The sequence below is a fragment of the Portunus trituberculatus genome, chromosome 41 (genome assembly GCF_017591435.1).
Source record: "Portunus trituberculatus isolate SZX2019 chromosome 41, ASM1759143v1, whole genome shotgun sequence".
Taxonomy (NCBI): Eukaryota; Metazoa; Arthropoda; class Malacostraca; order Decapoda; family Portunidae; genus Portunus; species Portunus trituberculatus.
The window spans coordinates 5,740,976-5,754,084 of NC_059295.1; the positions used below are offsets into that span (position 1 = coordinate 5,740,976).

Genomic DNA, 13,109 nt, shown 5'->3' on the forward strand with positions numbered 1-13,109 from the left:
CGAGCTAACGGTGACAGTGCTCACTAGCTTACTTGCTTCCCGTGTCCTGGTCGATCTGCATACCCTCTTGAAGTGACCCGGTTTCCCGCACGCCCCACACTTGCGGCCGGAAGCGGGGCACGACGCCTTTGTCATAGTCGTGCTTCTCACCACAGTTGGGGCAATACCTGGCCCCAGGCTTGGTGGCAGCATCTGTCGCAGAGCGGCGGTGGGCAGGCTTTGTTGGGTGAGGTGGCTGGCGGTAGGCGGCAACTACCGGTTCCTCATCCTCGCTCGAGCTGTTGGCGCCAGCGTCCACCCCAGCCACTGCTCGTTCCCGCGCAAACTTTGCCGCGTCTCGCTGGGCGGCCTCGTATGACAAACAATGAACACTCAAGCTGTCTATGTCCACGAATGAGCCACATCGGCGGAACACATCCTGCTTTAGGGCAGCGTCATGTAGGCCCACCATCACTTTACGTAACAGCATGTATTCTGAGAGGTCACGGTCACAACCAGGGCACTGGAATCCACACTCACGAGCCTCCTGGGCGCACCGCGTCATGTAGGTTTGCACTGACTCAGCTGGGGCTTGGGAGGCGCTGAAAAATTCCGCCCACCTCACTGCCTGGTTGAGCTGGAGGAAGAAAGCAGGCGCCTGACAACATTCATAACACCATGGGGGCGGTATCAGTACTGTCGCACTCCCATGGGGCACTGCTCGGCCACAGACGCTTATACGAAGAGATTCGACGACGCGGTAGTGGACTTCCCTCGCAAGCATAAGTGTGTGGACGACACGCTGCTCCACGATCCCAGTGTCGAGGGAGCATTCTGGCATGCCTATGATTTTTTGGAGCTCTGTGCGAGAAAGGGCATCACATTGAAGCCTGAGAAATTCAAGTTCTGTCGCCGCGAAGTGGAGTTTGTGGGCTTCCACCTTGGTTGGGAGGAATACCGACCCACTAAGGACAGATTAGCGGCCATCCCTGACTTCGCCATGCCAGCACAGCCCACAATCACAGACGTGAGGTCATGGTTTGGCTTCGTGAACCAGCTGGCGCCATTCCTGGCCACTGCCCCTGTGATGTCCCCCTTCAGGGAGCTCCTTAAGAAGCCAGCAGGAAAGAAAATCTACTGGGACGAGCAGTTGCAAATAAAACTACGGCAGGCCAAAGACACCATCTGCCAGCTCGCCAGTGATGGGCTGGCATATTACGACAGAACCAGACCCACGGCGGCCATCACTGACTGGAGCAGGGAAGGAATTGGCTTCGTGATCCTCCAGCAGTACTGTTCATGCGTGTCATCTGAGGTGCCTTTCTGCTGCAGAGGAGGGTGGCGCTTGGCCCTCTGTGGCAGCCGCCATCTCACCACGGCGGAAGCAGGCTACGCGCCCATCGAAGGTGAGGCCCTGGTTGTTGCCTGGTGCTTCAAGAAGGTTCGCCTCTTCCTATTGGGATGCCCTAACCTGGTGCTAGTGACCGACCACCGCCCGCTGGTAGGGTTATTGGGCAACAAAGCACTCACGGACGTCATCAACCCATGCCTGTTTCGCCTGAAAGAACAAACACTACAACATCAGTTCACCATCCGGTATCTCCCTGGCAAGAGAAACTGTGCTGCCGACTTCCTATCCAGGTATCCCTCCATGAAGACGCCGCCAGAGGCCGAGGATGAAGACAACGACGAGGAGCTGGCAGCGGCAGTGGCAGCGTCAGTGGTGGCGGCGCTAGACCTCAGTGACAGCCTCACGCTTGACGAGGAGATGGTGTTACAGGCGTCACAAAATGATCCCACCTACCAGCTGCTGATAGCCAAGGTACTGGCTGGGGACTGGCACCCGCAGAGGGCACACGTATATATACGATTAATCTTGTTATTTTTATATCATTACATTAATTCTTACTGTGTGCTTCTACTATTAAGAAAGGTAAGTGGACGAATTAAAGGGCAAAAACTATAATATGGAAGGAGTGGAGTAGACTGAAGCCGGGATATCATGTACGTAGCTCATACCCAGGAAAAAAAAACCGATTAAATAAATGAAAATGATCATGAGGCTGTATATTGAGTATATTTGTAGTTTTAAGTTCAAGGCTATTAAGAGGTGACTGATGAAACAATGGATGAAAGGTATAAACGGTACCTTTATGAGCTTGCAGGTAACACTCGATTCTGTGGTGATCTACACATCAGAAGACATTATTGATGGATTTATTACACATTAGTGAATGGATCCTATTAACGAACCTAATGTAACCTAACCAAGCAAACAATAACCCAGCCAACTTAACCTAACCCACCCAACCTAACCTAACCTAACCAAGGTAACTTAACCAACCTATTTATTGTCATAACTTCTGAAGCATCAATTTGCGATGGAAAATGTCAATATGAAAAAGCGGAAATGTAAGATTGGCAGAAATGAAAACAAACCAAACATATTTTAACCTAACCTCACCTATCCCCACCCAAATCTAACATACCTATGCCCTACAACCATTCAAAATGCAGGAAAGGAAATCGGTAAAATCGAACCACTCGTCCACTCTTCAGTCTTGCCCTAGTGGGCAGAAGTATAGGACGAGGAGTATATACCGCCAGTGAGTCTGTCACCACCCACATATCCATTAATTTTTAAAAATCTGTGGTGTCATTAATATAAATTTGCGGTGGGTATAATATGGGTTTTTCTTGTTCAAGTCAATGAGATCTTACTATTGAGACCAGTTAAAGTGACTGCTGTGAATGGGGCGTACTTATAAAATAATACCAGGAAATCAAACCAAACTTATCCAGACCAAACCGAAGCTAACTTAAACTAACCTAACATCCTATCCTTAATTCATCTAACCTAATTTAAGATTCATTTTTGACTGTCCATGCATATCATATCAGCCTAGCAAGCTCATATCTGCCTTATTAAGAATAATTTTGATAACTTTTAAACAAATAGTTCTTATTGTATGACCCCGACCTATCTTTACTTAACCTTGTCATATGTACTGTACCTAATGGCTAAGTTCGGGCCCAGGTCTTTGTAGAACTAGCCTATGTTTATGAATTCTTTAAATCCTATTTTGTGGTATGTCTAGGCCACTCCCCTTTTGGTGGTAAACAACTTCAGTATGTACCTATATGTATGATACCGTAGTATCATTTGAACAACAGAAGAAAAAGATAAAAATGACTTAAGTAATATATGCTGTTAATAGCTAGGTATTCTTCAGACCATTAAAAACTACACTTTTCAGGTACCATGGCTGCATTAGAAGAAATCATAGATGAAGAAATGTATGAAATGGAAGAATTGCGACGAGTGAGGATTCCACGCATTGTACCTAAAGATCGCAGTGACCCATTTCATTATCTTTCTGGTGAAGAATTCCTTGAGCGTTTTCGTCTGCCAAAGGATGCTGTACGAGACCTCATTGAAGAAGTTAGGCCACGTACACATGTGGACAGGCTTGGCACAGGTATGGAACAGTAGCTATTTATTTAAGTATATATGTGGATGGTGATATTGCTATAGAATATTTTACAATACTTATTGATTCAAGACCTGGGAAACCATCTTCTGTATTTCTTTCCACAACTCTGTCATCCTTTTTCATGTGGAGTGAATTGGGAAATTTAAGGTTCTTCCACACTTTTTCTAGTCTTTCTTACTTACGGAGCGAAGGGGCCTGGGGATCCCCTCCTCTGTATTTTCCTCATAAATAGACTAGGCACAACGCAGAGGGAGAGGGAGTATATAACTCCTTCTAAAGTCCCTTGCTATATGTTTGCATGTCTTTCCACAGGATGTGGCATTCCTCTGCATTTGAAGATGCTAGTTACCTTGCGGTACCTAGCCACGGGAAGTTTCCTTCTTACGGTAGCTGACATAATGGATATTGCAAAATCATCAGCATGCAGGGCTGTTGGAGAGGTGGTTCAACTTATTGCTTTCCTGGCACCAGACTACATCAAATTCCCACAGCCAGAAGAAGCACGTCAGATGGCCTCAAAGTTCTATGATATTGCTGGTATGCCAGGTGTATTGGGGTGTATAGATTGTACACATATTCCAATACAGAGTCCAGGTGGGAACAACGTTGAGATGTATAGATGTCGAAAGGGGTTTTACTCATTAAATGTCCAAGGTATTTGTGATTCAGAACTCAAATTTATGCAAGTTGGCCTGGCAGCGTACATGACTCAAGAATATTTTTTTAATTGTCTTATCTGTCATCTTCTAGATAAAGGAGATTACAGGGGTTTATATTTGTTAGGGATAGTGGGTATCCGAGTCAGGAATATTTACTGACTCCACTCCTAGCTCCAAGAACTGAAAAGCATAGGAGGTATAATGTAGCTCATATACAAACACGGAACTGTATTGAGAGGGCATTCGGTGTACTGAAAAGAAGATTTGCATGCTTAAGCATACCCCTGCGAACCAAACTTCCCAATACAAAAAGAATTGTGATGGCATGTGCTGTTTTGCATAACATTGCTATTTCAAGAAGAGTGGACATGTTAGATGTTGAGGTTGAGGCACAGGAAGTAGTTGATTTATTGGAGGATGAAGATGAACATGAACTGGATGCCACACAAGTTAGGGAATCATTAATTCAAAGATGGTTCTGAGGGCCAGTTTCAAGAACTTTTCCCTGTGTACCCGATTGGGCTCCAGTGTAATAATACTTTTTCTTTTCTAGTTCTTGCTTGATAGGATTAACACTAAGTTTAAATAAGAATATATATAAGGTTCCAAAAGGTAAAGAAAGGAAAAGTATATATAAGATCTTATGGTGTATAATGTAGGTATTGCAAAGTACAAATAGTATGTAAGAATGAATAAACTTAACCATCTACTTTTAATGCTAATCATTATACCTTGTGTGTGTGTGTGTGTGTGTGTGTGTGTGTGTGTGTGTGTGTGTGTGTGTGTGTGTGTGTGTGTTATCTACTTTTTGAAAATGTGATCATAGTCAGTGATGAGTCTGGAAAAAAAAAAAAAACTGATTAACAGTGTTGCACATATTGCATTGAACTTCTTGGTAATTGTCTCCCATGCTTCCTGTTTCTTAGCTGTCATGGAGTAATTACCACTTTTATCAAGCACGACGTTGAATTGGTTGATAAGATCAACCAACGTGCTTTTCTGGTCGCTGGTTAGCGACGTCAACTTTTCTCTTCCTTGAGACATGTTATCAGCTGATCGAACGAAATTGTTTATGTTTTCACCAGGTTTTCACTCACGCTTACCAACCACAGCTATGCGGGGCTACCAATCATTTCGATGCTTTATATCCTTTTGGTAGATCAGACAACTTGGTTGGCGAGCGCTCCAAACACAAAAAAGCGAATTGTGGAACTGTCATAAATAGTTGGTGCGCGAGCCAAACAACATGGTAAGCGTTTTGGTTTGTTGCCGTACCAATACATTCGGGAACCGGCTGTAAGACGTGTTGCCTGCTGTTGTGGTCTGTGGTGCCCGCTCCGGACCCTTGACAACGAAGTTGACGCAGCCAAAGCTGATAACCAAGGCTGAGAAGGTAACAATATATATATATATATATATATATATATATATATATATATATATATATATATATATATATATATATATTGTTACGACCTTCAAGCAGCTTAACCCAGTGCCCTCAAGGAGCTGTGGGCACCAGTCACTGATTAGGTTAATCACTCTTATTAAATACAAAAATTAAGATAAGTAGTCAAGAGTGACTTGGCTTCAATGCAACGGTTCTTAACGCAAAAGGCTGTTCAAGGGTGCAACATAACTGAAAAAAACTAATAATAAGGAAAGGTTAAGAGAAATCATTTAAATCCTTAACTAATTTATTAACAAAAATAAGCAAAGTTAACTTAATAACAAAACAAAATTAAACTTAAGGCCCGTGGATAGTTAAAAGTATAGTAATCACATCCAAATAGAGAAAATGATAGCACTCACAAAAATATAGAATCACAAAATAAAATAAATCAGGTAAATAAGTTCAACCTAACTGCTCAATACTGAAATAAGTCACCCGTGGGGGTGTCAACACACCTGCAGCTCAATACCACATACACAACAAAAGAAATAACTCATTAGCACCAAGAAATATAATAAATAAGCTGCTTAAGGGTGAAAAGAGCATAATATGAGACCACAAAAATAAATAAATAAGTTCAACACTTATTAGAGGCAATAAGTATATAAATTCACCACACACTTGCCCTCCCCTCTGGCTGGTACACACAATAATATGTAAATCACCACAAATAATATGATTGTTAGGTAATACAACCACAATAAACACCCAAAATCTCTCTTGGCTATAACAACACTCACAAAATGGCCGTCATCCCTGGCGTCCCTCTACGCCCCAAAGATAAATCACCAAAAATACCGGGTAAGCACCCAAAACACCCAAAATATTTACACGTCACTTAACACAGTGACAAATAAGTGCCAAGGAGAACCAGAATCCCTACGATCAGAGAAATAAGGAGTAGGATACTCAGTCAGAGATATGAGGGGAGCGGAGTGGCGGTCACAGGTCCAAGCCTTCAGGCACCCCAGTGTGGTCTGAGTTTGTGGCGTTGGTTCACAGGCCTGCAGAGGGCGTGATCAGAAGAGCATCTGATTGGGCCCGGCATGGGCATCTTTCTCTCACAAAGACAATAGCAAACATGACGTCACGACACTCTAAAATCTCCGACGGTCACCCGCTTACACTAAAAGCATAGAAGTACATTATTACAATATATATATATATATATATATATATATATATATATATATATATATATATATATATATGAATCGCGAAATACTAATGTAACATACAATAAAATAATAAATGGGTAAATATTACATACATAAAGGCCGTCCTGAAAGCATTATAACAATATATACACAACGAAAATGTTACTGTCAGGGCGCCATCACAACTCAAGCTAAAACACAATACAATATATCAAATATATGACGGTCGTAACAATATATATATATATATATATATATATATATATATATATATATATATATATATATATATATATATATATATATATAATAGACATGTAAAAGGCCACTACCACTACATCCTGGTGATGCTTTGGGTATATCATGTTTTAAATGGTTTACAGGCTGGAAGAGAGAGAGCCTCCTTGGGGTACTCCACTTCTCAGGGGAAAGGATGTGTATGACCATTGTTGAATATTGATGCAGTTCTGTTGCCCCAAAAAACTACTTAGCTTTTTTTCTGTGAGGCTGGGTATATGAATGTTGTTAATTATGCATATCAAACCATGATGCCAAGCTTAGTTGAAAGCTTTGAAACGTCTGGGAGGATTTTTGCTTATTGTTACATGTTAATGGGTGCCTCGACTATTTTCTATGTTCTAATTGGTAGTGCAGTTTCTGTGCTTCTGTCCATCCTAAATCTGTGTTGTTGCCATGATAGAGTATTGTTACTTGCTAGAAATTGTCTGAGGCAGGAGTTGATGATTTTTTCAAAGATTTTTCCAGGTAACTCCCGTAGTGTACTAGGTCTGTATTTGAGTAGATCCGTGGGTGATTTATAGGGATTTGGAATCAGTATCATTTTAGCATGCTTGAATTGTTTTGGAAAGTATCCCATTGACATTGCATGACTAAGTCTTTTATTATTTCTACAACTTCGTCTTGTATGTTTTTCAGTATGGTCTAGCTTATTGCGCTGTAGGTTGCACCTCCTGTACATTAACTTCTTGTCCAACTTAGTCCTCACCCAAGACAAAGAACTGCTAAATCTAGGCTTGAACTATCTCTTCCTGACAAGACCACGTAATCACCGTAAACGGCTTGAACTAAAACTTCTCCTCGAGGATATACAAAATTCAGAAAAATCTGGCAAAGTAACAACTTAAAGCAACCTACAGGCTTCAATACTCGCTGAATTCAATAAACAAAGAGGCTTGTTCAAGACTACACTCCTACAGAAGAAACACTTCATAGCGGCGAAACAACTACGCTCCAGAGAAGCCAAGACAGACAAGACTTCTGCTATCGCTATCCTCGAAAAGAAGAATGCTTATTATAAATGGACACAATTCTCCTGGACTTTTCAAGATTTAAACAAATCACAAGAAATTTGATGAAAGACATTAAGTGGAAGATTAATGCCATCAATATATATATATATATATATATATATATATATATATATATATATATATATATATATATATATATATATATAGATAGATAGATAGATAGATAGATAGATAGATAGATAGATAGATAAATAGATAGATAGATTTAATATTTTGTTTGTTGGTGTGAAAGTAGGCTACTCTAATTTTCATTATTACTCATCTCAGAAGCAGGGTCCAGCTGCATAGCTTTGTCTCAACAGAATCTTTTGTCGTAGCTATAGTGGAGTTTCTTGAGACAGTGTAAATGTTCTTTAGTTGTGGGTAGTAAAGGTAATGACAAGAAAAAAAAAATGTGATTGTGGAGAAGCAGAACAGTGTGATATATCGGAGAGAGAGGGTGGGGAAGTGGCTGACAGGGTGGAGGGGCAGAGGGACGGGAAAAACTGTGTTAGCACCGGGGGTTGTGGGGGTGTTGTGGTTAGGGGGAGTTGTGATAAGAAGCTGTCGGTCACAGCTGCTCGTTTATACGTTTGTTTCTTGTTGTCTTTACCACTCTAACTCTTTCTCTTGAAGTTTCTGACGCTAATTATCGTCAATATATGCATGTAAGGACGTCAATTCTGTCAAAAATAGAGTGAAGCATGCAACACCTCTTGACGTTTACAGAGGTACTAAGTTGTGGTGAAATCCACGAAACTTATCGGTAGCGCGTCGGTGGTAACGGAGGCCTAACTAACGAACAGGAACGGGATTCACTAACGCTCCAACTTATGAACTTCGTACGTACAGAAAGATATGAAAACCATAAGAACTCCACTTTAGTCCGCCATCTTGAAAATTCTCTCTTTGTATCTGTTTCAAATTTCTCCCCCTAGATGGCGTTACTCTTTTGTCCCAACATTAACGAGGACGAAATATCAGTTATTCTGCGAGAAGTCCACGAAAAAAGGGACATGATAATGGGAAGACTCGACGGCACCAGAGTTATCAAGGAGCTGAAGAGAGAAGCCTGGGTAGCCCTGCCTCAAGCCATTCACGGTGTGAGTTAAGTCTTGCGATCGGATGAAGAAATAAAGAAAAAAAAAATTATGACCCGCTCCATTGTTAAAAGAAAAATTGCAGATGCAAGATATGATATAATCAGAATAGGTGAGCTTCCTAATGCTTTCAATTTCATTTATGTAGATTACCTGGTGAAAGGGAATTTAGTGATACTCATTGCACTATTTATGTTTGGTGTTTTTGTCACAAGAAGTTAAGTGTGTCATCACTATCATAATAGGTCAGGCACTTAACATAATGTGATTATACATATCTAATAATGAGATGTTGTCATGCCTAGAGTGAAAAATAATATCATTGTTAAATGTTCCCAATATAGGACTGGCTGCCAGGGAGCTGTCATGCACTACCCTATAACCCAGCTTGATGTAAATACTTTATCTTAACCTAAGTAATTCAACAAAACCAAAACTTATTTAGTCTAACCAAACGAAATTCACTAGAAAAAAAAGATGTCTGCAATAGAAAAGAAAATACATGGAATTAAAAATACCAGAATATACAAGGGTGTACCAGAAATGAATGGAGAGATTGGAATGCTGGATTGAGGAAAGTATTTCACAGATATACCATTGCAACTATAAAGACAAATTAATGATGATTATGAACTCAACCATTGTGCTATTAGTCTCACAAGATTTTTTGTTGTTGAAAAATGTACTTATCACTAAGATTGTTACGTTTGTACCAGTGAATCATATGATTGTATTGATTTGATTAGAAAGCATTCAATCTCCATAGAGGTAGAGTTGGGCAAAAAATATGCGGTTAGTAAGATCTCAGAACTTAATCAAGTTAATGATGCTTGTTATAATTAAGCAAATAAAATGTAAACGGGAACAGAGGAATTGATATTGTGGGTTTAATGATCAACAAATTGAGTTTGGCTCCATAATTACTGTTGAAATAGGATTGAATGAATGTTTTGAAATTGATGTGGGTGCTCAGCATTCTGGCATAAGGAACTTTTTGTATTTTCTTTTTCATTTTATCATTACTTAACCACAAAACATTTTACTCTCTCTCTCTCTCTCTCTCTCTCTCTCTCTCTCTCTCTCTCTCTCTCTCTCTCTCTCTCTGTTAAATTGTCTCCCGAAGCACCCAGATATCCTTGCACTAACAGAAACATGGCTAAATGAATCTACCAAACATCTTTTCTTTATGGAAGGATACTCTGCATTCCATCTGGTTAGAACTAACAAGGAACACGGAGGTATCAGTATTTTTGTAAGGAATGACATTCATACAGATGTACTACATGAATATTGTTTGTATCAATGACGATATAGAACTCTATACACTAAAAGTTAAAATAGCTACAATTGAATATGTAATAGTCACGCTTTACAGACCTCATAGCAAACATATAGCTGTAAATGATTTTACTGACACCTTAATTAACATATTAACTACTGATGTTTTCAGATGCAAAAAAACCATTATTCTTGGTGATTTCAACATTAATTTACTTGAACATACATCTCATCTTCCTACTGATATCTTCATTAATGCAATGCAAGCAATGAATTATTTTCCTCACATATCTCGGCCAACCAGATTCCCAGATAATCCACAACTAGGTAAACCCTCCCTTTTAGACCATGTTTGGACGAATTTCTTACCACCATCTTTATCTGGCATTTTACATTATAGTGTTTCTGATCACTTACCCGTTTTCATTAATGTGATTAAACAATCTGAACCTAATAGTAAGCTCAAGATAACTTTCAGGGACTTTAGCAATTATAACCATGATAAATTTACACATGAATTACACCAAATTAACTGGGAAGATCTATACCACATGACAAGCACTAATGAAAGTTTCAGCTACTTTATTAATACTATTATCAAATTATATAACAAATGTTACCCTATAAAGACTAAATTTATCACATATAAAAGACTGCAAAACCCTTGGCTTACCAGAGGATTAATGAACTCTATTAAAAATAAATTTATACTCTTCAAACAAGCAAAACTTGGAATCATATCACATAACACATACAAAATATACAGGAACAATCTCACACAAGCTATAAGATTAGCTAAACGTAACTATTACTCTAAATTTTTTCTGATTTTAAAAATAACACTAAGAGAATATGGCAAACTATAAATTCTTTAAAAGGTAATTCTCATAAGAGCACCAGTATTAACTCGTTGAAAGTAGGGTCAACTACACTAAACAAGCCATTTGACATAGCTGAAGCTTTCAGTAATTACTTTTCGAATATTGCACCCCACCTTAACAACCAATTACCTAAATCTAATACTAATCCAATAGTTACCTTGAAGGTGATTTTCCACAGTCTATGGTTGTTCCTATTTTAACTACTCAAGACTTAAGAAATGTGATTAAAAAACTTAATAATAAAAACTCTGGCATTAATGATATTGCAGTCTCTGTTATTAAAAAGAATACTGAATTGTTCTCCATACCACTAACATTTCTTTTAATCTTTCAGTTTCAAGTGGAACTTTTCCAACCAAGCTAAAAAATGCTGTAATTACTCCCATATACAAGTCTGGACCTAATGATGATCCTAAAAATTATAGGCCTATTTCTCAACTGACAGTTTTTTCTAAGATATTTGAATCTGCAATGAAGACTCACCTTGTGCAATATTTGGAAAAAAAAAAATATTAAATAATTCACAATACGGTTTTAGGTCAAAATGCAGCATGCCCTTAATGTTTTTTCTAATGACATCCTAACTTCAATAGATAAAAAACTTTCAGTTTTATCCATTTTATTGACTTCTCTAAAGCATTTGACACAGTGAACCACAATATCCTTCTTGATAAAACTGTATCATTATGGTGTACGTGGCACAATACATTCTTAGTTCAGGGATTATTTATTTGAAAGACAGCAGCAAGTTCACTTTTATGGAGAAATGTCTTCTTTAAAAACTGTTACTCTTGGGGTACCTCAAGGTAGTGTTTTGGGTCCTATATTATTCTTAATTTACATAAATGACATATCAAATATTTTTATTAACTCAAAACCATTCTATTCGCAGACGATATGACAGTTTACCTCTTAGACCCATCTCCAGAACAACTTATTATACCTGCTAATCAAGAACTTGATAAACTATATCAGTAGTGCCTAAGTAACTGACAAAACACATTTTATGCTTTTCACATGCAAACGTCAACTCAACTTCCCCCAACTTACAATTAATAGAAATCCTATTTGCAGAATAAACACAGTAAAATTTTTAGGAGTTACTTAATGACGAATCATTGACTTTTAAGCATCATATTAATAGTTTAACACTAAAGATTTCCAGACACATTGCTTTACTTCACCAAATCAAAGAGTTCATGCCTCAAAATGTACTTAAATGTATTTATTATGCTCATATATACCCACTGCTAACATATTCCAATCTCATATGGAGCACTACCTACACAACATATCTAATCCCTCTCAAAATGCAACTTAAAAAAATTGTTAGAATAATTTCAAACAGTAGCTATTTTGCTCACAGAGATCCTCTTTTTAAACTTCTAAACATATTAAAACTTGAAGATATAACAAAACTATGTGTTTCTCAATATATGTTTAACCACAGAAATCAACTCCAAGATCTCCTCCCAACCCATGAACATAGGACACGTAATCGTGGTAACCTCCTACATCCAGCTCATCGCCTCACAAAATTTCGCCATTCAATTTTATACATAGGTCCTGTTGTATGGAACACTATACCACCTCACATACAAAATGTTCCTTCCCTTAGTATATTAAAAAAAAAAAAAAAAAAAAATATCATAAATTCATATTGATTGTTTAGTTTGCAATATTAAATCGAAGTATTTGTATTCATGCATATAAAGGATCTTTATTAAATTTCCATATAGCTAATATTTTACTCCTGAATTGTCATATATCTTTATTTTCATGATTTTTAGTCTTTATA

General features: G+C 38.5%; 1 protein-coding gene across 4 annotated transcripts in view; it reads left to right on the plus strand.

Annotated features, from left to right (window-relative positions):
• Window positions 1–4,843, plus strand: part of LOC123516771 (putative nuclease HARBI1) — a 50,623-nt gene extending 45,780 nt beyond the window's left edge. For 2 of the 4 annotated variants that reach the window (XM_045276411.1, XM_045276410.1), the window contains exons 2-3: window positions 3,237–3,458; window positions 3,786–4,843. In XM_045276411.1, coding sequence (XP_045132346.1) covers window positions 3,242–3,458; window positions 3,786–4,291 — 723 coding nt within the window. In that variant the 5' untranslated portion in view covers window positions 3,237–3,241 and the 3' untranslated portion in view covers window positions 4,292–4,843. Of the gene's footprint in view, window positions 1–2,430; window positions 2,497–3,191; window positions 3,459–3,785 lie in introns of those variants that run through there. The other 2 variants (XM_045276409.1, XM_045276412.1) reach the window with 2 other exon arrangements.
• Window positions 4,844–13,109: the final 8,266 nt, after the last annotated feature.